Here is a 23,835-nt window from a genome sequence, read left to right on the forward strand (position 1 = left end):
CGTTTTAATTCTAAAAGAACAAATATAAAAAAACCATGAAGTTAGTTGTACTACATAAAATAATTTTGAAAAATTCAAAGCAAGGGGTTTAAGTTTTTTTTTTTTTTGAATATTACAGGGGGTTTAAGTTCAAATGCAAGGTCACATGAGCATCGTGGAGAGTATCCCATCCCAGGAAGAAAACAGGGGGTCACAGGAAGAAACCAGGGGGTCAAGGTGGCAGCAATAATCATAATCACACAGGACATTTTTTTTTGTGACTAATCACACAGGACATTGACAAATGACATGAGCACACACTATGTCACGTTCGCTGTGTGAGGCCCGGCCACGCCACGACTCCCGTCCCCTTCTCTCAGGCTCAGCACGAAAGCGAAACGAGTCCATACGAGCCGCGCGGCGTCGCCGTCCGTGGCCCGCCGCCGCTCGCCGGAGTAGCAGCAGCAGCCGTAGCGGGGGGTAGGCAAGAGGCGCCGGATGGGGATCCTGGGCAAAGGCTCGGGGTGGTGCTTCTGCTCCCGCGGGGCCAAGCTGGAGCGGATCAAGTCCAGCCTCCTCGCCGCAAAGGGCGCCGCCGTAGCCGCCGTATCCTTCCCCAGCGGCGGCGGCGGCGGCGGAGGCGGAGGAGGAGGAGGAGCTGGAGGCAAAGGTGGGAGTGGGTTCCTCATCCACCGCGGCCTCCTGCTCACCACGCACGGCACCATCCCATCGGCCGCCGCGGCGGGCATTGCCGAGGTCCGGCTCAGCCACGGCCGTCTCCTAGCTCGCCTGGTGCCGCAGAGGTATTAGAACCCAGCGCATTTCTTGGTATCCCCTGTTTAGCTTCCTCGTGCCTTTGCTTGAAATTGCAATTTGGTGTCTGGCGATTCGATTTTTGGGATGAGCTCATCGCCCCCCGGGAATCTCTAGAATGGATTTTGGGTTAGAATGTGCGTTTCGGCAATTTTATTTGTGCTGCACTCGTACTTGGACAGTTGGACCTTGAGTCCTTGCCTCGGTGTAAAAGGATCTATTTTTACAGTTAATTGAAAGCTGGTAGTTGTAATTCCCCGGTGCAATAGTATTTGCAGCAATACTAGCTGTAAATAAACCTTTTTTTTGTGATCCGTTCCGCTTTTGTTTGCGATCCTGTCGTCCTTCCTGCATTTGAGAAAAGAGGTTTTGTTTGCGTGGAAGCTTGAGATTTGGGGGCATTGCGCTGGGGTTGACTTCCATAAGACCATATGGTTCGGAAGATTATTTTTGGCTTGTGGTCATGTGGACTTAGATAATCTTTCTGTCGTTGTTGCGCTTAGTTGTTGTGGCAACAGTACATGCGAGTATTAATTCTAAAAAAAAACAGTACATGCCGGTGGGGATAGGATTTCCGTTTTGTTTGGTTGGTGAGGAACAGATCGTGCCAATATAAATGCATTCTGGCATTCTGCTACCTTATTATTGATAGGATTTTGTGAGATTAAAGATCTACTATCAGTAGATATATGGACCAGTGTAACACGAGAGATGTATGCTCACTGTCGCATGCTCTCAGCTTGACTGCACGACATGCAAGTCAGAAAGCTTTGCTGCCATTCTGTAAGGGACGGGGGGCTAAAGCTGGTTTGTATAAACTGGCATAAATTCTTTTCAAATTTAGGTTGTCTAGCGTTGAAATGTCTTTCTGTTTATGTACAATCTCGCATAAATTCCTTTTCAAGTCTGGGTTGCAGATTGACTACTGGGTACATAAAGAACCTGTGGCAAGTAATATCTCCTGAAAAGTGGTCCTTGGATCTATTTATTCACTTAATTGATGAGCACAGTACATGTTTTAATGCATTCTTAGTTCAACATGGGATCAACCTAAATTTTCCTCTGGACTTGCACTTTATTGGCCAGCACTCGAACATTCAAAAGTTCAGTTGTATGAAATGATGAAAGGATATAAAATATTTAAAAGAAAATAGTGCAGAAAAAAGATACTATAATGCTAAATAAGTATAAGTGTTCTGAGCTCACGTGGGGCTTTGTTTTCCATGCCTTTGCCATGTTACTTACTCTCCACATTGTATTTCTTCATTTCAGGTTCTTTATTACCAGTTCTATTCTTGACCTTACAATAGTTGGCCTTGACGTCGTGGATGATGACCTGAGTTCACATGGGCACCAACCTCATTTTTTGAAAACTTGCTTGAACCCCAGCTTGGACCTTGGCAGTACAGTTTTGCTACTGGGCCACAACAGAAATGATTTGGCTGTAGGAGAGGGGAAGGTTGTAATAGCTACAGACAACATTATAAAGTTCTCAATTGATGAAGTCTTGTGGCATCCTGGATCTGCTGGGTTTGATATGCATGGCAATCTAGCTTTTATGGTCTGTGATCCCATGAAGATTGCACCTTCTACACCTAATGGGTATGCTGCTGCATCATCAACTGCCCTTTGTACATCAAAAAAGGATGTGCCCACACAGTTTGGGATCCCTATCCCTGCGGTATGTGAATGGTTAAAACAACACTGGAATGGTAGATTAGAAGATGTTAGCAAGCCGATGATGACTCCTGCACGATTGACAACCTCTGGAGAACGAAGTGGGCGTTCTTCCCTTGGTCATCTTCGTTATATTAAGTCCACAGAGGTAGAAGGTGGTGATGTCTTGTCATCATCACAGATGCCACCAAGACCAACATGGCAGCATGGAGCATGCAGTTCAGCATCTGCCAAGATTTCACATGGCGAAAAGGATTCGATTGGCTCACATTCTTTCCATGGGCAACATGAGCTGACCTCAAAAATTTGCAAACCTCAGAAAGAGCAAGTTACTTCACTTGTGGAGCATTCAAGATCTATTCGCCTACCCCTTCCCTTAAAGCAAATGATGCCCGATGAGAACAAGAATGAGGCGAACAGGCAAGCTCCACACAGAACACAACCATCTAATGTGCAAATGAACTGTGGCACTCTTCACAATGTTGCTTACCAAGAAAATTGCTGGAGTGAGGTGCAGTCCAGTTCCTCCCCACTTGCGATATCCGAATTAGGAGATGAGAAGAATGGTTTTAGCAGCGGAGAGGAGACAATGTACTCCGCTGAAACAAGGGAAAGCCGGAACATTCCAAGTCCAAAGGAAAAGAAAACCGAGATGGTTGGTAGATCACAGAGTTTTGTGAACCATAGCAAATGGGACTCGCCTAAAAGTGTTGAATCTTCTAGAGGGTTTCCTTCAAAGTCACAGACCTTCATTCCTTTAAGGAAACCACATCTGCAGGCTGCAGCCATTTCACAGAAGAGCCAAGATTATTTCAGCCCGACTGTCTCGTCGAACATGAAGAAGAGGAACTTGTCCCAAACTCCCATGAAACCCAGGCAGCGTGCTCAAGTTACCTCGAAGTGGATAACTTGATGCATTCGCCTGCCCAGGAATCATACAGAGATAACATGTTTTGGTTTACTCAGTTCCATGCTGCATTTCTTTTTCTTTTCCTTTATCCTTTTTAGTTGCATTTGTAAATGCATTCTAGTCATGAACTGTGCTCTAGTCATTCTTTTCTAGGGTACCATATGTTAGGAAATGCTGTTATTTACCCTGTAATCCTCTACTGAAGGGTTAGACAGGTTGCCATTACAAAATACATCGTTTTTTTCCCTCCTGACACCCGTAGCTAATGAGGTGAGAAGTGTGGGACTTGGTCTTCTTAACTCTCAAGTGTCAGCTCAAGGGATAATTTACAGGAATGCATTGCCCTTGCTGGATTGCTCTTGAAGCTCTCTACAAGGTTGTGCGCTTTGTTGAGCCAAATAATGTTACAGTTCTGCAATCGTGTGATTTCCCTTTCTCTGGTTTTCTGCGACCTGCCCAACTTCGTGAAGCATGTTTAGCTCACTGCAAACCTGAAGGATATTCTGGAACTAGTCAAGAAGAACATTTCGATTCCATTCCTTCTGTAGTTCCGTTGGAGAAAACACTCTCGGCCTTGTATGATGCATAGCGCCCCCCACCAACCAACCACCCCTACCAGAGTGCGAAATTCATGCATCCCTTAAGGATAGATTTGTTTTCTAGACTAATAGAAAAATGCTGAACTTTTCACGAAATCCATGCATCCCAAACAAGGTCAAATTATAGTTCTTCTCATAACATACATTTGTAGCTCAATAGCCGTGAACCAAAAAATAAAAGAGCATTCATAATACTAGAAAATATAATATTAAAACTATACAATTAAGAGAGACCCGTGATCATTATTTCTTTCTTTTTCTACATCGTTGCAGAGTAATTATAGCCAATAGATTGTAAGAGGCATACAATGCACCATGAAATTATACCCGGATAAAGAAAATCAATCATCTAGAAATGTTGGAATTGTAGCGTCTTTGTATGATGAGACATATTTTTATTTATTGAAATATGACATTGACAAGAATTTGAATGAATTAGTGATGAATTTTATATTAACGAATCATTATGGTAATCTCTTCTCCCAAACCTGGCTACCCACTCATCTTATCTTCAAAACCTTGTGAGCCCATTGTTCCACGGCATTGTAGGATAACATAAGTTAACATAAAACATGAATTCTGAATAGCAAAACACAAGATAATAAAAAATTTTAAGTATTGATTACATAATATATTTTTATTTTGCCCAATACATTTGAGCCTCCATGATCTCTAAGATGTCTAGGATTTTCTATACCAGATTATGATGGCTGCATACTCCATCATGTACATTATCACCGATTAGGAAACCATACAGAACACCAAGAAGTGTAGAATTAATAAGCTATTTATCATCTTGTGAATTACTACAAGTACTAAATGGCAATGAGTGCGATGGGGATAACCATCATTTGGTTTTATTGTCAAAGACATGTCACTATATAGTATTCTACAACCACTATTGCAAACATATATAATATAGTTGTCTTTATTGAAACAAAAGAGATATATGATTCTGTACCTATCTCAACGATGTCTAAATGACAAATGTAAACAAAAAAATTAAATCCCGCAGCCACTACTGTACAAAATGAGAATAATCTGTTGTTTCTAAACCAAACTTAGAAGGTTATGTATTTGTTAGGTTGAGGAAGGAAAATCTTCTCCTATGCTTGAGATTACACCTCCTCCCATTCCTAAGGGTCTTAAAAATGAAATCAAGAGTGGACAAGGTCCGAGCTTCTACCTACATCATCTTCACTATCTCTGATGATAGATGTTAGATTGTTGGTGCTATGTTATGGTTGATAATTCTAACCAACATTTTTCCTATATCGGGAGTTCATTTAATCTAAAAAGTATTTTCATGTGTCATAGATATGCAACATGTTTTTGTGCTGCCATGGTTCCTGTGTATCTAGTGCTCATAGGTATGAATAAATGAATTGAATGAAAAGATGATTGAATAACTGAAATGTTGAACATAGAGCAATTGTTTAAAAGATTGCATGTTCAAAACCATAAACCTAGGATTATTAACAAAGGCAATTAGTAGGAGATTCTAAACTATATGAACATAGGATCAAGCATGAACTGTGTTTAACTTACTGATGAAAATAATTATTGATGTTCCAACATTGTTCATTCGTATTGAAAAAGTTCTATCCAATGAGGAAAGGAGGGAGGACTCCCCGACCTTTGTGTTGTACGGGATCCATCAGCCTTGGCGAGGCTAGCTTCAATAGAGATTCTGCAAATTAAATAATAAAACTCCTCGTTAACCACATTAAACAAAGAACACAAGCCTACAAATGTAATAATAAACCAGGCTATTGTTTTCTAGACCACACCTCAAACTTCTAATCATAACTTGTGACAAAGAGAGCATGCATTTCTTCACTTCACTATTGCGGATTTAGTATCAAAGTTATTCTAAATGCAAACACGCAAAGCTAACTTATGTTCTTACAGAATGTCATACAACATATTTCGTTTATTCATTTAACCACTACCGATTCAATATCAAAGTTCTGAAGTATTGTATGTAGCTTCATATACCATGAGCAAATCATGTTAAAATTAACAAGAATAAAAGATTAAAGATACCATTTGTTGCCCCATAAAACACCAAAAAATGTTTATCTCTATAGCACACTTACATGTAGACTCTATGGATGAGGTGAGGTCTAATGTATCCATGACCTTACCACACATTGTCCCCTGGTACGCAATATGCACCTTCACTCTGAGTCTCTCATCCTCCCTAAATTCTGAACTGTTTCTGATGGTGTGAAAAAAGAAAGGAAATTCCCATTTAACAATGCCTTTTTTTATGTTATAAACTTAGACAAAAAAATAACCATACCATAAGCCGTATAACAAACAAACAAAGAATGATCACACGAGCTCTGTCTGAATCCAGCTTCACCCATGGACCCATGGCCCATGAATAGGAAACACGACTAGCATTGAGTGTATTTTTGGATAGAGGCCTCCTAAGCAACAATCTGAATCCCAGACCTCCAAACATAGACACCTGAGATTCATGCCGAGACTAGGTAGCTTTGGCTGGGCTCAAAACAAACAGACCTTAAGTGGCGAGCACTTGACCTCTTCGAGCGCGCCTAATCCTCGACCTATGAATAGGTAAAAGGAAAAGGAAAATTTTCTCTTCGCTTGGAGCACAATTTTCCTTGCCTCAAAAGGTACAACTCTATTGCCTTTCCTCATAAAAGCTTCTCTTTCGATTCCTTCGCTTTAAACATGTCCCCTCTTTTCCTTTCCTCTAGAATTGAAACAGTCATTTTTATTATAGTTTTCCTTCGTTCCAAATGAAGATGAACTTTTTTACAGTCTGGTGCATTTGCCAGGTTTTTAGTTTCTTAAAACCATTTTAGATCAAAATTCTCTTAAGAAATATTTCTAAAATAAATTAGAATCACTTTGTGGAATCATTTAGCTAGCTCGCTAGATTCTTAAGTGAGAAAAAACTAAATTTTAGGGGTTTCTCTAAACTAATAAAAAAATATAAGAGAATCAGTTCTAAGTGCTTCTCTAAAACACTTTTCTCTTTTGTGAAGTTCGGCACTAACGTTTCTCCTTGTAAAACACATCCTTATTCTCTCACCTCCACGTGGCTCAAACAACACGAATATTGACGCATATCTCGACGACAGCGTAAACCTCCGTCCGGGCACACGCGCACCTAATATGAGCATTTTGTGGTCCGGGCCGAAAAAATGTCTGGCTATTTCGGTCAAAAAGTTCCACCAATAGCCGTCCATTTGGACGAGTCTTAGGTTGTACCTAGGCTGATTTATACAATGTAAAATAGCTAAAATAAATATTTTAGGTTGACTTCGGGCTAAGAATTGTTTTTTCTCGACAGCGGGGTCTATGTCTGGACCCTGTCCACTAAGCTTTGTAGACGGGCCAAAACCCGTTGGGCTCGGGCTGGACCCATGGCCGGGCTCAATTTGCTCAGGGCCACACCACCTCCTGGCCTTCACTCACTCCTCCTCGATTGCTGTTTGCTGGTTCCAGACGCCGAAGCCCCCGGTTCCGTTCTCTCGTCGTGCCGCCCCCCAGCAGCCCTGCTCCACCTCTCCATTGCCGCGGCAACGCGCATCCAACAAGGGATCGACCGATTGGCGATCGGGGCCTTCCCTCAGGCACAGCCCACGCCGTTGAACGGCCGGAGATCCGGTACCTCCGCCCCCCACTCCCTCTCGCCGGACGGCTGCAGATCCGGTCAAGCCGATCCGTCTCGGATTCGGTGGTAGCAGAGGAGGAATCCGCGGCTGATCGACCGATCGATCGGGAGAGATGCGGCAGCAGCGGGTCGGGGCCGGGAGGAGGGGGGACGACCCGGGGCTCCTCACTAGGGCCGTCGACAGGGTGTTCCGCTTCGTCCGCCTTGCCGAGTTCGAGATCTTCTTCGTCCTCTTCTTTCTCATCGGCTTCTTCCTCTTCAAGGACCTTGTAAGCACCCACACCAACCTCGCGTTTCTCTCCCCTGAGCGTTTCGGCTTCGCGGGGATTGGGATAGGATGGAGTACGCATGGCGCGTTTGTTCAGTTTTGTAACATGTGGCCTTGATTGTCGAGACTCAGCAGAAATCATAGAAGCTATGCAATGAATGAAGGGAAAATTGGTTGTATAGCATCAAAAGGTCGCGACATTCGCAAAATACCATCGAAAGTTCGCTGTCACGTAAAATACCATTGAAAGCAATAATCCGTTCCGGAATCTAGCATTCTGTTAACTTATTGCTAACGGTGTCTCCCTCACACTCACTCCGTTTCACTCAGAGAGGATGGTCCACTCGTCATCCTCTTCCCACCCTCTCACCAATCATGTTGGCATGTTGCAGTCGCTCATTTCAAGCGCCGGCCAAGCCCTCTCCACTCCTCGCTCGACTCCACTCAGATGGAGATGGCTGGTAGAGAGGTGGTGGCCGATCGAGGACTTGGCTATGGCGCATTGCTTCGTCTCGCTGCACCCGTACGTCGAGCTTGTCATGCTGGGACCATCCGTACGTCGAGCTGTGCCAAAGACCCACTAGGCGCTGCTCCTGCTCCCCGGCTGCGGAGGGAGGCATGCTCACCCGCAGGCCGCAGCAGAGGGGACACGACAAGCCATGGGCATGGGTGGCACACGCGCTAGCTTCTACTCGGCGGCACCCAGCCCAGCCATTGTCCTCACAATTCGCAAGAGGGCCATGGGTGCCGTGGATAGCAGCTACCTTCCACCATGGCCGGATGAGGAGCTGCAGTTGGGAATTCTAGGCAAGACAACAAGGATGTAAGTGCGGCAACTCGTCACCGTGTAGCTCCACCCCTTTTTTCCATAAACGTGGTGACGGACAGGACCTGCAACCGCTGGTTCGATATGGTACCTGTGCGTGTTGAACGGCGGCAAGTACAAAACCGGCTGCAAGCTGCTGTCCAAAGCCCAAGGCCGAGCAGCCCTTGGTATCGCCATTCAGCAGAAGCACGTCACCATTCACCAGGTCATAAATGATGACCTTCGGCTTGGCCGCTTGGGGTTGTCGCTGGTGTCGCGGGAGGTTGAGCGAGAGGAGCATGGACATGGCAGACGTGGAGCCATGGAGGTCTCACGCGTCATGTGTGAGGTCGTGAGGAGGATGGAGATGGAGAATTGGACATGCTACTACCTACTATGCCGTGAAGCATGGACATGGCAGCTGCGTTTTTTTTTCTTACACAGGTGAGTGGAGCCATGGAGGTCTCAGGTGGGTGGAGGTGGATAGAAGTTCACAACGTTATCTCAAAACGTGACGGAGTGGTGTTTTCAGATAATAGTTCATTCTTTCGGTGCTATTTCATGAATGGGCAAACTTTAGATGGTATTTTCCGGATAACGTAATCTTTCGGTGCTATGGAACCAATTTTCCCATGAATGAATGAAGATGCTCATCATCTAGAGAGATTAGGATTTCCTCTAGTGTAGATAATAATTGGCTACAGTGGTGGTGTTTTCATCAACATTAGGTCTTTCTACTATGTCTAATATACGATACAATTGGAAACTTGCCACTGAAAACGTTTGCACCCTGATTATGACTGAGACTGAGTGTAATGACACGCGGGTCCACCTGAGTCTATGAATTGTTTGAGGGTTTTGCAGAAACCACTAGTTTTGACTTCATATGCATTTATGTGATGCGGTCATCCACATAATTTGATTCGGAGACCTAGCTATTACCTTGAAGTGATTATTAAGATATCAGCCAACATCATAGAACCTATAATAGCTTACATCACAAAAAAAGAACTTATAATAGCTTACTGAATGCAAATACTCCTTCACACAACTCAGGAAATTTCAGTGTTGATTGAATGGCCGGTAGGATGCATTTCTTCAGAATAGGTAGAATGCTAGTATTTTTGTCCATGGTAGGACTTTCTGGCATATGAATTATGATTTTTGAGTACAAGACAGCATTTGGAATGTAGATATAATCTTCATGTTTGTTTCCATGGTTTGGTCACCCAGATTGTTTGATTTTGAGGCCTAGCTATTACATTGGCATGGCCCAGTAGGAAATCATGTCCTTATGTGATTTAGTTACCTCAATATGGAGGGACGCAGTATGGTTTTGCAGATTGTTTTATCTGGTATTTTGGAATTCGTGTCTTACACCTATTGTTGGATGGATTTTGCTGCAGATGTCACGGCCTCAATACAATCAGCTGTTTGTCAAGAAGCCTGATCTAGATGACCCCTGGCCTTAGAGAGTACAGAACTACAGATGTATAAGTTGTAGCCCGGTATTTTCTTTGAGTTGTGATGCAAGTACATTCTTCTTTGAAGCCCTGCGTGGCCGACCCCCTTTTGTTGTCAGGAGTATGTTTTATGATTAGTATTCTCTTCACTGACGATGAATATATTTAGTTAGTCATTTTCTTCCTTAAAGAGGAAAATTGTCATGTCAAGTTTGCGGTGATACTGAGGTTGATGCCAGCAGTTATTGTTCACGCTGTTTATGTGTTGTGAAGTCCCATGAGTAATGAGTTTGAGGTGAGATGATCATATGATGAGTGCAGTTCATTTTAAGTGGCATCTGGCATCTATGGCATCTGAATTGATCCATCATCCAGTGTTTCTAACAATTGACAGATAATGAATGCTTGCTGGAAGACAAGGTCACTGCTGTATAACTTCAGAGGTTATTGCCAGAAATTCAGATTACAGATTTGGTTAGATCCATGGATTGTGGACATTTTGTCGCTGTACTGTACTGTACTTTTTCATGACAGGCTCTGTGGTTGGAAGTCATGTGAATGTGATTCCTTCAGACACGGTAAGGACTGGACCAGGTTTGCTGTGTCTTTGTTAGCAGAGTATTCTTAGTAGTCAGTTGCTGTGATATGTTGTGTGCGGTAAACCAATGCCATTTCCATTCCATGGGATAGATGGAGCATAATTGAGGGGATTCAGTTCACACTCCAAGAAGCAGCAAACACGTACCCAAATGCCCAAATCGAAGCAAGTCCCTGTCGATGTTGCGGTAGCTTGGGAGCGACCATCACCGGATTCGTCGCCTGGTCACGTGTGCGTGTGTGCACGCGTCAACATCGTTACGTGAGATCTAACCTAACGGAAACGTCAAAGTGGCTCAGAAATAAAGAACTTGCAGGGGTTGGCGTATCCCAACTCAATTCTAGTGCTGGAGGCACTGAAAGAAACATGGTAGTACTACTATATTGGAGGTAGAATTCAACCAGAGTAGAGGTACTGGCACATTTTTCCGATCAAATTGGGGTTTTGCGTGGCTGCACTTTTTTTCTGTGTACCGATGTTGTCTTTCAAAATTTGATCAAATTCAAAAAGAAAAAAAAAAGCTCTCGTGTTCCTAAACCGAGGCTCAAATTTTTATCTACAGAGAATGGATTGATCTTCCTGTTGTTGTGGAGACTGACTGCCTGCCAATTTGCAAAGCTCTAAACTCTAATGAAGACAATCGATCCAAACTTGCAGTACAACTGAAAGAAGCAAAGTTGCTCGGCGATGAGCTTAGAGGGGTTGAGTTTATCCACTACAATAGATTGTGTAATAGGGTTGCTCATGAATTAGGCCAACATGCTTGTAAACATCTCTGTTCCAAGGTGTGGATCAAGAGAGCGCAAGACTTTGTTGGCCGCTTGTTGGCTGATGCTTGTAACCCTGTTCATCTTTAATATTCCCCGAAAAAAAGAGAGAGAAAGGACTGGAGGATGAGTGGGGCAGTGGGCAGTCGGTGCGCCGGGCCGTCGGCGGCAGGCTGGACCGCGAGCGCGACGCAAATGGCACGGGATCCGGGAAGGAAACGGGCAGGGGGCCACCGGCCACGCCCATGCGGGTCAGCCGCAGGTCCACGTCCACCTTGGGCTGGACTGGGCTGGCCCCTCTGGCTTCCGTTCTTTTTAGGCAAAATTGGCGATGGGACATTTTCCCCCAGGAGCATGCTGATCTCTCATGGCTTCCTGACAGGTAACTAATTTCTGCCATTATCCCTACCCTAAGGTTCATTCATATTATCTTCTATTACCCTAGCCTCAATTGAAATCATATGGCGTGTTCATTTAGATTATGTTTATGTTCATATTTATATATGTAGGATGGATCCCAATTCGTCCTACAGGTTTGCCGCACGTGTAGGTGCTTTTGTTAAATTGACTGAAGATGGCAAGCGCGTGCTTGTAACATTGCTAAGATTTTAGACAGAGATACCACAAATTGGAATGATTTGCTACTTGAAATTGGTACAGAAATTCAGCTAGACTCTAAACATAAGTTACGTGTCACCTATTGGGATAATATGAGTCGTAGCTATGAAGAAATTGATTCTGATAACAACTGTTGCATGCAATTAACATGTATTGGGAGATAAGAATGCTCTCAGTGCAAGTGCGGGTTATGATAAAGGATGATTTTTGTTTGGAGCTTGATATTGGGTGACAACAGAACATGTCTTGTGTGTTACAGGGTAGCACTGATGCTCCTGCCAACCAGTTAATTGCGCAACCTATTCTTGAAATTGCATCATCCCTAGTAGAGCCTCCGGTCCAGAACAATCCTGAAGTGAATTGGGTCGATGATGATGTAGAGTATGTTGGTCTAAATGATGAGGACCCCTACAAATCATTGCTTTCTAATTTATCGGATTCTGAATCAGATGGCGATGTAGAGGATGATGAGTGTATTGGTTTAGAGGATAAATTAATAGTGGAGGATGCACAGGATTGTGAGACCATTGTCCATGCAACTAACTTAGAGAACCCAACAATAGAAGTTGGTGTAACCTTTGGGGATGGTGATACTTTTAATAAGGCTATTAGGCAATATGCAATAAAGGGTGAATATGAAATTGCAGTTGTCTATTCTGAGTCAACAAGATACAGAGGCTACTGCAAAGCTGAACGGTGCAAGTGGAGGATACATGCTTCACAGTTGCGGGATGGGATGACCTAGAAGGTATGATTTTGCAACTTGCATTATTGTTTGTATACAGTTTTGTACAATTTCAGATTTATACAACTTCAATTTTTTCCATTTGATGTAGATAAAAAAGATACCTCATGTGCATACTTGTCAAAGCACTGGAAAAGTTGAGCATAACTGCATGGCAACCAATCATTGGGTCAAGGATAGGGTTCTTAGTTGGCTTGCAAAGGATCTCACAATTGGAGCTAAAGAATCGAAGAAAAGACTAGAAGAACAGTATCACCTGAAGTTGTCATATTATGTAGTGTGGGATGGTAGGAATATGGCTGTGGAACAACTCAAAGGGAAGTGGGATGACAACTTTGAGCATACTTTTAGTTTCAAGGCTAAGGTGGAGAAGACCAATCCAGAGAGTTTGGTTGACATTGAATATGAGCAAAGTGGGAAAGAAGATGAGATTTACATGAATGTTTGTTGCCCTAAAAGCCTATGTAGATGGTTTTCTAAATGGTTGCAGGCCTTTCCTTGGCGTAGACTCTACTCATTTGACTATGAAAGGTCCTTGTTTGGTTTTGGTAATTGAGTGACAACTTAGGTGGACTAATTGTGTTTATGTGAGATACACAGGTGATTAGTCCACAGGTACATGTGTGTGAGCAACATATGCCATGAAGGTGAAAATGGCTTGGAGATGTTGTAAAGCTCACACATGTGATGATGAAGGAGCTTATTGCACATGAGACATGACATTGAGTCATGTGATCAAGGTGGAGAAGATCAAGACAAGACTTGGCTTGATGGACCGGTTGCAAGCGTGAAGGGCAAGTCGAAGGCTTTGGAGTGATGGACCGTGTGGCGGTGAAGCTTGAGCAAGACTTGGCGCCGATGGACGATGGCAACGGTGAAGAGCAAGTGAAGTCAAGATCGATGAACCAATATGATCACGTGATGATATGAAGTGGATCATATCATTGTTGATCGTGTTGGTGCATGTGTTGCATCGACATTGGAGGAGATGGAATGGAATGCGCAAGGCAAAGGTATAACCTAGGGCATTTCATTTCACCGGTCATAGGTGTGTAGAGAAGTTTATGACCGGGTTTAGGATAGATGGCCGTACTATCAAGAGGGGCAAACTTATTTGCATATCGGTCATCTAGTGCCACTCGAGTGATCTAACTTTGCATCATCGCTAGGATCGAGTGGCATGGCAAGTTAAGTGGCTAACATCCTTTGGGAATTGATTGTGAAAAGCTAACACACAGACACATGGTGGTGTACACTTGGTGGTGTTGGCACATTTACAAAGGAGGTGGTGTTTGCAGGTGTTTACAAGGCGCTTTTGGGAAAATGGAATGCCTATTTTCTATTACGCCGGATGCAAATTCTTGTGGTTGGCTCATTGGAGCAAGGGTGAAGAAGTTAGAAGTGAAAACGAGTTGGTCGCGAAGATGCTGACGTCGATCAACTGACCGGACGCTGGATCTGAATGCACCGGACGCTGGTAGGCTACGTCCGGTCAGGCTAACGTACGATGACGCAGAAGCTGGAGTGTGACCGGACGCTGGCTGCGTCCGATCAAGTGTGACCGAACGCGTCCGGTCGAGGTCGGTACCTTACTAGAAACGACCAGACGCTGGGGGTTCAGCATCCGGTCAGTTGAAAGCTGCTGCGTCCGGTCAGGTCAAGTGACCATTGGAGTCGGGACACGTGGTCGTCTGCGGGTGACCGGACGCTGAGGTCCAGCATCCGGTCAACATGACCGAAGCGTCCGGTCGGCCCGACCGTTGCCCAGTGAAGGGGTAACGGCTAGTTTAGCCCTTGGGGCTATAAATAGAAGTGGCCTTCGACCATGGCTGGCGTGGAGCACCTCAAGGGACTTAGTGTCTATGCTTGTGAGTGCTTGGGAGCCCTCCATCACACATATACTTGATAGTGATCATTCGATTGTGTGAGTGAGCGATTCTAGTATGATTGCGTCGTGAGGTTGCATCGAGTGGCACTAGGTGACCGAGTTGCAAGCCGGTGGTGCTTGTTACTATTGGAGGTTGCCACCTCCTAGACGGCTTGGTGGTGGTCTCCATCGAAGCGCGCAAGAAGCTTGTGCGGCGCTCCGGAGAAGTGCTTGTGAGGGGCATTGTGCTCGCCCTGCGGGAGCCACGAAGAGCAACTCTAGGAAAGCGTGTCATTGAGCTACCCTCACTCAAGGGGTAGGTTCTTGCGGCGCCCGACGTACGGGCTTAGCGGGTGATGCTAATTAGCCGCCAAACCACCAAGTGAGCGGTCGACACAACGGGGACTAGCGTGTTGGCAAACACGTGAACCTCGGGAGAAAAATCATCGTGTCAACCTTGTTCTTCCCGTTGGTTTGCATCCCCATTACACAAGCTTGAAATTACTTTTATACATATTAAGCTTGTGTAGTTGCTCTTATAATTAGATAGCTTGTGTAGCTTGCTAATTACCTTCTTGCTTGTGTAGCATAGAAGTAGCTCCCTTGCGTGACTAATTTGGTTTTAGTAACCTTATTAGTCACATTGCTTAGTTTGTGTAGCTAAGTTTTTGCACTCTCTAATTAGGCATTGGTTGCCTTGTTATTGAGCATTGCTAGTGAGCTTTGTTAGCTTTGTGCTTTTGCTTACTAGCATGTGTAGGAGCTCTCTTGTTGCTTAAAATACTAGTGGCATAGGTTTGTGTAACCTTGCTCCTAGAATTGTTTAGGAGAGCTCTAACTAGCCCAGCACCTTTGTTGCATAATTGTTATCTTTGCAAGGTGCTAGTGAACATATATTGTGGGGTATAGTCTTGGCTAGACCGATAGTTTTAATTCCGCATTTGTATCGGTTAGCCGATGTGATTAAGTTTTAGAAAAGACTATTCACCCCCCTCCCTCTAGTCACCATCTCAACCCTTCAGACTAGGGAATGGAAGGGACAACTTGCATCTACTACTTCTATTGATGGGCATAATTGGATGTGTTCCAGTGTGCTATGGTGTGTTTGGATCATAAACAACTAAAAATTGGTCTTGGTTTTTAGGAGACTTCATCAAGCAATTGGATCACCTCTAGGCCTAGTGATCTCAACAGATGCAGGCAAAGTAATTGATTCTGTTGTTACTCAAGTCTTCAAAAATGGAGTTGAGCATAGGGAGTGCATGAGACACTTAGTTGCAAACTTCCAAAAACGGTTCAGAGGTGAGGTCTTCGAGAAGCACTTGTGGCCAGTATGTAGAGCTTTTCAAAAGTATAGGTTTGAAGAGCACTACAATTTGATGTATGAAGCATGTCTTGAAGCTATGAAGTGGATACATGAAAACCATAAGCACCTATAGACAAGGCATCTATTTTCTAAAGCAAGCAAGTGTGACTATGTAACAAATAACATAGCTGAAACATTCAACAGCTGGATTAGGCAATTATGCATGGATATAATATTATTGAGAAGAAAAATTGCCAAGAAGTTTAAAGATAAGATTTTGCCTAATGTCATGAAGGACCTCAATGCAAGAAGTAGGGGGTTGAAATATATGTGGAGGTATGCATGCAAAGATGGTGGCAGAGATAATGAAATGTTAGGTGAAGTCGAAGGTGTTACAAGGGATCTAGTTCATTGGAGGCATACTGTTGATCTTTAAGAGAGGAAGTGCACCTATAAACGTTGGCAAGTTACTGGTCTGCCATGTACTCGTGCCTTGTGTGTTATCACCTCAATTCGAGGTTGTAATATTGACGGCTATGTTCATGAATACTACTCTGTCGCAAAGTTTAAGAAGGCATACCAAAAGTGTGTTAAGCCAATGGCAAATAGGAAATAGTGGCCTCAAGTGAACCTTGGATTTAAGTTGTGGCCTCTAATTCTGAAACCAGCAGCTGGGAGACCAAGGAAGAAGAGGCTTAAATCAGCTGCAGAAGGTGGATCTGGAAAGAGAACCACAAGATGCAAAAGGTGCAAACAACTTGGACACATGGCAAAAACATGCAATGAATATGTCTATGATTCTGATGCACCACCACCTACTGCTCCAAAGCCAAAGAGAAAGAGAGGCAAGAAAAGTGTCACAATAGTGCCATCTAGTGCTGCTGAGCCACCACAGGAACTACCATCATGTGTTGACCCATTGTAAGCCTTTTGAACTTCTTTATGGATTTTTAATTTTCACCTAACTTACACATATCTTATATATTTAAACAACTTACAGTGCTACACCCACAAGACCCATCACTTGTTCTCATACACCAAGCCCTATTACAAGAAGGTACAATTGCAATTTGCACATTTAAGATATTTGTCCCTTTGTCAAATCTGTAATAGTGTAATATCATATGATTGTATTTGCATGTAGTATGACAAGGATGTTGCTGGAACTAGAATCATCTACACCAACTAGACTCACCACCTCTGTTTCTACCCCAAGTCATATGATAAGAGGGTATAACTCTTGTAGATTTTTATTATGGGTTCCTGTTGCTGTTTCTATTTAGCTAACATGTTTCTATACCCATCTATAGTCGTAAGAGGTTGCTAGAACTTGAAGACGCCATAGAGCCTGTTGGATGTCCAATCACATCTCCATTTAGTGTTGACAAGGGAAAGACGAAAAAGCTGCAAGTTGTTAGGTCTAAATAAGCATAGGTTGTGCACTTTAGTTGGTTGAAATCTGTTACTTAGCCTATATTTTGTGGCCGTACTTGACTAAAAGTGTGACTGAAATGTTGCTAGAATATATTATTTTGTGGGCTTAAACCTGCTACTTTCTTTTGAACCCGTCATGTTCATGGATCTGTTAAAATGTTGCTGTAATACACATGTTATAGTGATGAAATATAACTTGTTATGTTGCTGGAATCTTGAATTGAAGAGCAGGGGTATTTATGTCCAGATATTATATTTACTTACATGTTTGGATGAGAAATCATATTATAAAAACTATAGCACTGTACTTTTATAATATTTTACAGTAAAGCCATTCTTTTTTTTTGGTTAGCGGCAAAAGCCACGTTTTTTCGATGTCCCCTGCCAAATTTGGCCTTCTTTTTAACTCCTCGGCCATCCCGACGCGCACCGGCGCACGCGGGTCGCCCGGCTGGCTGCCCCCTTCCTCTCCTCCGAGATCCCGGCAGCGTCCCGCCCCGCCCCGCCACGCCGCGCCGACAGCCCCCCGCCCAGACTGCTTGCTGCATGCGCAGATCTCGCGTCGCCTTCCGTCCCGCTGCGATGCCTAGGCACGCTGGCTTTGCCTTCGCCGCCGCCGTTGTTCTCCTCCTCGCGGTCTCCGTTCCAGTCTCCGTCTCCGCCGCCGACCAGGTGAGCATTTCCAACCACGTCCCCGTGCTTCGCCCGTTTCCTCGTCCGTCCCGCAAGGCTCGTCTCCGACGGCCTCACGCTCCGGGTCCCTGCATTTCTCCTGTCAGGCTGCTGATGGCGCTTCCGGGAATGGCACTGGCGTCGGCGCCGACCGCCTCGACCGCCGCACCAAGGTGAGCGCGCCGGGCCCCTGGGGGCACGCTGTGTGTCTCGACTCTGACTGTCTGAGAGAGATTGGGTTGCTCTATCACTGAACGCGCCTCCCGTGTGCTCTGCCTCCCAGATGTTCCTCCACCACACGGCGGGGGCGCGGGCGGCTGGGGCGCAGGACACGGGCTTGGGGCTCTTCGACGCCTTCTTCGCCAGCCTGTCCATGATCATCGTTAGCGAGGTACCGCGGGCGCCGGTGTTCATGGGTTTCCCTTCTGCCGCGCGTATATACGCTCTTCATGCCTTCGTAACCGGGGCAAATAATTTTTTACCATTATTACGGATGACATCATAAACTGTGTCGCTGACCTGGTATTTTATATACCACACACCCCGTAAGATGGTAAAAAGTTAATTATTCCTTCGTAACCTGTCTCTGAATGTCTGTGGGTCTTCTCCGGGTGAAGATTGGCGACGAGACGTTTATCATCGCGGCGCTGATGGCGATGCGGCACCCCAAGTCGACGGTGCTCTCGGGCGCACTGTCTGCACTTGTCGTTATGACGGTAGGTGTTTCACTGAAGCTTTTGCAGCTCTGTCGGGGGGAAAAAGTTGCTAGTACTTGCTAGTCTGATTGAGACTGATCCTTCTGTGCCTCTGTGGTGTTGCATTCTTAGGTACTGTCTACTGGACTAGGCAGAATCGTTCCGAATTTGATATCGAGGAAACACACTAACAGCGCGGCGACAGGTATGGCTTATCTGAATGTCACCTTATTGTGTACCATTGATAAAGGTGGTCCAAGGTTTAGAGATTCTAGTGGTTGGCGGATCAAATCGAAGTAACAGATGACTAGTATGGTCCATGTCCCAAAAACACTGATAAATATATTAACCGCCACATACTGATGAATATTTGACCTGCAAGTACCTGAAGCGGTACACTAGATGTGACATATCTGCATCCAGTCAGTGTTTGTATAAAAATGTGGAGACATAGATGTTTTTACAGATCGTCATAGTGATGGTGATGGAAGTAAATTTATGTTTTCTCACAGTAGTGTTTTCCTAATTTTACTTGCATCCAAGTGCATCTAAATTGGGGCAAAAATGCATAACAATCAAGTTCTAAGTTCTTCCCTTCCAATAAACATTACTAGTGGGTGCAACCATTTGCTAGATTACTCCCTTTTCCAATGATAGTGATCGTAAGATATTCAAATTTTGGTTACTGGAGCAAGAAAGAACATTTGTTTCTTGCTAGTGCAACTAATGGTCTTCCAAGGTCTTATGGATGTATATGTACCATTTGAGCACGAATATTCTTAATCTTACGATTCTTATAAGATATTGTAGCAATCTTGATGTTATATCGGTTCTGTAGGATGCAGCAGTGCATTCTGATATATCCTCTTTTGTTGTTTTGTGCTTCAGTCCTCTATGCATTTTTTGGGCTACGGCTCCTGTACATTGCTTGGAGGTCAGATTCCAAGACATCACAGAAGAAGGAAATAGAAGAAGTATGTGGAATTTCTTACCTCGAATTGTTACTTTCTTCTCATTTCCATGCTAAGCATCATCCATCTTTGCTAGATATAGCATAAACACATTTTGAGTCCATAACTGATTGGGCCTTCCTGACCATGGACTATTCTTGATTAGACCTGTTACAACTTACAACATAAGTATGATATACTTGTGCTTGAAATGTGATATTTAGCTTCAGATGTCAAGAGTTAATACTGCTACTCATTGTTCAGACGACTGTGCTCATTGGTTGTCAGTGACTGTTGTAACACTCTTTTTTTCAGACTATCACTATATTATATAATACCGTTTGTTCCTTGACATATACAGGTAGAGGAAAAGCTGGAAGCAGGCCAAGGGAAGTCAACATTTAGACGTGTTTTCTTGAGATTCTGCACTCCTATTTTCCTGGAGGTAGGTTTCCCTTTCCCTTCCCCATTTTACACTTTCTCTGAAACATGCATTTACTTCTGATTTTGTGGTGGATGGTGAAATCTTGTGCAATCCTTTCCCGCTTTCAGATAATTTAGAATCCTTTCTGACATTGCATGTTTCTGTTAACACTAGTTAAGGTAACGGTAACCATACATATCGGTACTGATGCTGTAGCTCATTCTCAAGTCCAAGCCTTCTTTGCTATGGCTGTTGAGACAGTAGTAGGCAATGGAAAAAATACTCGTTTTTGGACAGATAGATGGTTGCTTGGTCAGAGCTTAGAACAGGCCATGCCACATTTGTTTAGCGCTATAGCAACCAGAGCAAGGAAAAGATCAGTTTACGATGCTATCACGGGGGGGAAATGGGTTTCTGATATAACAGGTGCTTTAAGTGTGCCTGTTCTGATTGAATACCTTCACCTTTGGGGGCTTTTGTCAAATGTGGTACTGCATCCTGAGGTGGAAGATACACATATCTGGAAACTTTCAGCTTCCGGTATGTATTCTAATAAATCGGCTTATGAGGCCTTGTTCATTGGAGCCACTCATTTCAGTCCTTGGGAGTTGATCTGGAAGAGCTGGGCCCCAGGGAAGTGCAAGTTCTTCATGTGGACAGTAGCTCACAATAGATGTTGGACAGCTGACAGACTAGCACGTCGAGGTCTTGATCACCCAACGCAGTGTCCACTCTGTGATCAGGCTGGTGAAACAATAGACCATCTTCTGATCTCTTGTGTCTTCGCCCGGCAAACATGGTACAACATTCTGCAATCTTTTGGACTGCAAGATGTGGCTCCACAAATGGTTGATTTGATTTTTGTGGACTGGTGGGAGGGTGCTTGCAGCAGGCTTTCTGGTCAAGTGAAGAAGGGGTTCAATTCCATTATTATTTTGGGAGCTTGGTTAATTTGGAAGCATCGAAATCATTGTGTTTTTTATGGGGGAACTCCTAACCTAGCTAGGGTCCTCTCAGCTTTTAAGGAAGAAGCTCAGCAGTGGTCAGCAGCAGGGGCTCGAGGAGTTTCTTATCTCCTTGCCCTGGCTCCTACCTCCTAGCTCTTTTTGGGTCCGGTGGTTTTTTTGGTCCTGCCTTATAGTTCTCTAGAGACACAACGTAGTTTGGGTTCTTAGGGTGGGTTGCAGACCCTTTTCTCTGTAACAGTTTTTTGTTTCTGTGTTTTTGTAACAGTTTTTTGGGGCTCTTTTCCCCCTCCTTTTTTCTTCTTAATATATTGATGCGCAGTTCTCCTGCACGTTCGAGAAAAAAAGCAGTGCCAAGTGTATTGCTCGCTTTCTATATGACGTATTGACTTTTGATTTCAGTCATTTGTGTTGACCTTCTTGGCGGAGTGGGGTGACCGAAGTCAGATAGCTACAATAGCGGTACGGTTCAATTTCCCTCTTCAAATTGGATTTTCCAGCTGTCTCCTTTTCATCCAACTTCGTAACTGAACTCGAAGCATGGTCCTCAATGCAGCTGGCGACCCACAAAAATGCTGTCGGAGTTGCTACAGGAGCAGCCTTGGGGCACACCATCTGCACGTCGATCGCGGTGGTGGGTGGCAGCATGCTGGCCTCCAAGATATCTCAGGGCACGGTCGCAACCATCGGAGGCCTCCTCTTCCTTGGGTTCTCTCTTTCGTCATATTTCTACCCACCATTGTAGTACCACCCTGCCCTGCCTCTCATCCTTGTAGGTGTAGTCCCTCCTGCAAGCTCTCTATTTGTTTCTTGTTCAGGTTCAGCCAGTCCCTAATCTCCCTGGCCCTTGTCAACCAACCTTGGCCGGCATCCTCATCTGATTCAGTGACCCTTGTCCTACGGCAATGGATTTTTTGCTGTACCAGTAAAGCATACATGGATATGTGTAGTGGGTATACGATACGATCAGTGCCAATGTATACTATACAAGTCATGAATTCAAAAACAAACGGAAGAGGTATCCTGAATTACTGATTGCTTTTAATTTGTCAGGAATTCAAAACATAACGTGTATATACACATCGTGTTTATATCACTTCCTTTCCTGCATGCGTACGTATGCACCTTCGCCAACGGAAGGGTTCAGTCGTACACCAAGCACGCGCCGCCGCCGACGACGACGACGACGATGGCAATCTGCTAGCTATCTAGTAGTTGAACCGCCACCGACCGATGATCTTTCCGACGTACTGGTGGTTGTGCGGCTTTTTCCGGCACATGGTGGGGAACAAGCCGAGCACGTGCTTGCACTCCCTGAGCAGCACGTCCCCGATCAGCGTCTTCTCGGGCCCCTGCGAATGGGCGTCCGGAGACGGGGCCGGAGCCTGTGCCGGAGCCGGACCCTGACTCGGACCAGGACCAGGACCAAGACCCGGACCAGGTGCAGGCGCCTGTTCTTCACTCGTTTCCTCCACCACCTTCACCCTGTGCAAGTTGAGAAATTTCTCCGATATAAGTTTTCGTTGTGACTCGAAGTTGTCTGCAGGTGCGGTAGTGTCGCTGTTCTGGTCCGGTAGTGCCGCGGTCCGACAGTGTCGCCCTCCAGAGCGGCAGTGCCACATGGTGAATTTGATAAAAGTTTGAGTGTTTGTTTTGACATGCCTATTCACCCCCCTCTAGGCCAACTGAGCGGGTTACCTCATATACGCTTCACCGCGTAAGGTATGGAGGCCGAAGGAGGAACTAGTAGCGTGAAGCGGGTGGATGTTGACACGAACAACAGCGAGTTGAGCTCGTCGACAGCGAGCAACACCACACTACCACATCTTGAGGCTACCGATGCCGAAAGAGCTCTCGATGATAATGAGAGAAGAAGGAAGAAGACAAAAAAGCTAAAAAGAGAAGCAAGAGAGAAAAAGAAGGAGAAACGGGTAGAGGAGAAGAAGAAAAGGAAAGAAGAAAGAGGATTTAAGAGAGAAGCAAGAAGAAAAAGAAGAGAAGCTAGGAAGAAGAAGAAAGAAGAAAAGAAGCCAACAAGTGCATCATCAAGCATATCAAGTAGTTCTAAAGATGCAGATGATGATGAGTCATACCAAGTGTCGAAGGGGAACAAGAAGGAGAAGAAAAGAAAGGACAAGGCCGACAACAATAAATATGCCGTCGTATCCTTTAACTATTCTTCTATTCCTATGATTAACCACGATCGGAGGTCTTTCATTAATGTGCCCGCGGACAAATTACCTCATTTCAATGTGACTAACTTTACCAAGTGAAAGCACTTGATGAGAGCTTATCTTATAGGTCTTCACCCCGGCATTTGGGAGATTGTTTGCAATGGATTTGATCCATTGGTTGGTCCCAAGAACCCAACACTAGAAGAGATGAGAATCATTCACCTCAATAGTTAAGCCACAAGTGTGTTGCTTAGTGCCTTGGATGGTAATGAGTATAATAGAGTGATTGGAGTTGATGTTGCCAAGCAAATATGTGACACTTTGCACCTAGCACATGAAGGGGTTGACAAAGTGAGAAAGGCAAGAATTAACTTGTTGATGTCAAAACTCAACCGGTTTGTAATCTTGGATGGAGAGGGGCCATAAGAGATGTTTGATAGGTTGATAACGATGG

The 23,835-nt window shown here is 44.5% G+C and overlaps 3 protein-coding genes and 1 pseudogene across 3 annotated transcripts; all 4 read left to right on the plus strand.

Annotated features, from left to right (window-relative positions):
• The first annotated feature begins 317 nt into the window (after nucleotides 1–317).
• Nucleotides 318–3,669, plus strand: LOC136472915 (uncharacterized). The gene is made up of 2 exons (XM_066470616.1): nucleotides 318–782; nucleotides 2,065–3,669. The coding sequence occupies exons 1-2, from the start codon at nucleotides 478–480 to the stop codon at nucleotides 3,380–3,382; spliced, it is 1,623 nt and encodes a 540-aa protein (XP_066326713.1). The 5' UTR covers nucleotides 318–477; the 3' UTR covers nucleotides 3,383–3,669.
• Nucleotides 3,670–7,379: 3,710 nt separating this feature from the next.
• LOC136469565 (uncharacterized) lies at nucleotides 7,380–10,580 on the plus strand (annotated as a pseudogene).
• Nucleotides 10,581–17,930: 7,350 nt separating this feature from the next.
• On the plus strand, nucleotides 17,931–22,261 carry LOC136472916 (GDT1-like protein 4). Its single transcript, XM_066470617.1, has 9 exons — nucleotides 17,931–18,173; nucleotides 18,281–18,346; nucleotides 18,457–18,564; nucleotides 18,791–18,889; nucleotides 19,001–19,073; nucleotides 19,757–19,842; nucleotides 20,180–20,263; nucleotides 21,610–21,669; nucleotides 21,764–22,261. The coding sequence occupies exons 1-9, from the start codon at nucleotides 18,048–18,050 to the stop codon at nucleotides 21,950–21,952; spliced, it is 891 nt and encodes a 296-aa protein (XP_066326714.1). The 5' UTR covers nucleotides 17,931–18,047; the 3' UTR covers nucleotides 21,953–22,261.
• Nucleotides 22,262–22,931: 670 nt separating this feature from the next.
• Nucleotides 22,932–23,480, plus strand: LOC136469566 (uncharacterized). The gene has a single exon (XM_066467708.1). It carries the CDS (start codon nucleotides 22,932–22,934, stop codon nucleotides 23,478–23,480), a length of 549 nt encoding a protein of 182 aa, XP_066323805.1.
• The last annotated feature ends 355 nt before the right edge of the window (nucleotides 23,481–23,835 follow it).

Source organism: Miscanthus floridulus, chromosome 8 (genome assembly GCF_019320115.1).
Source record: "Miscanthus floridulus cultivar M001 chromosome 8, ASM1932011v1, whole genome shotgun sequence".
Lineage (NCBI taxonomy): Eukaryota > Viridiplantae > Streptophyta > Magnoliopsida > Poales > Poaceae > Miscanthus > Miscanthus floridulus.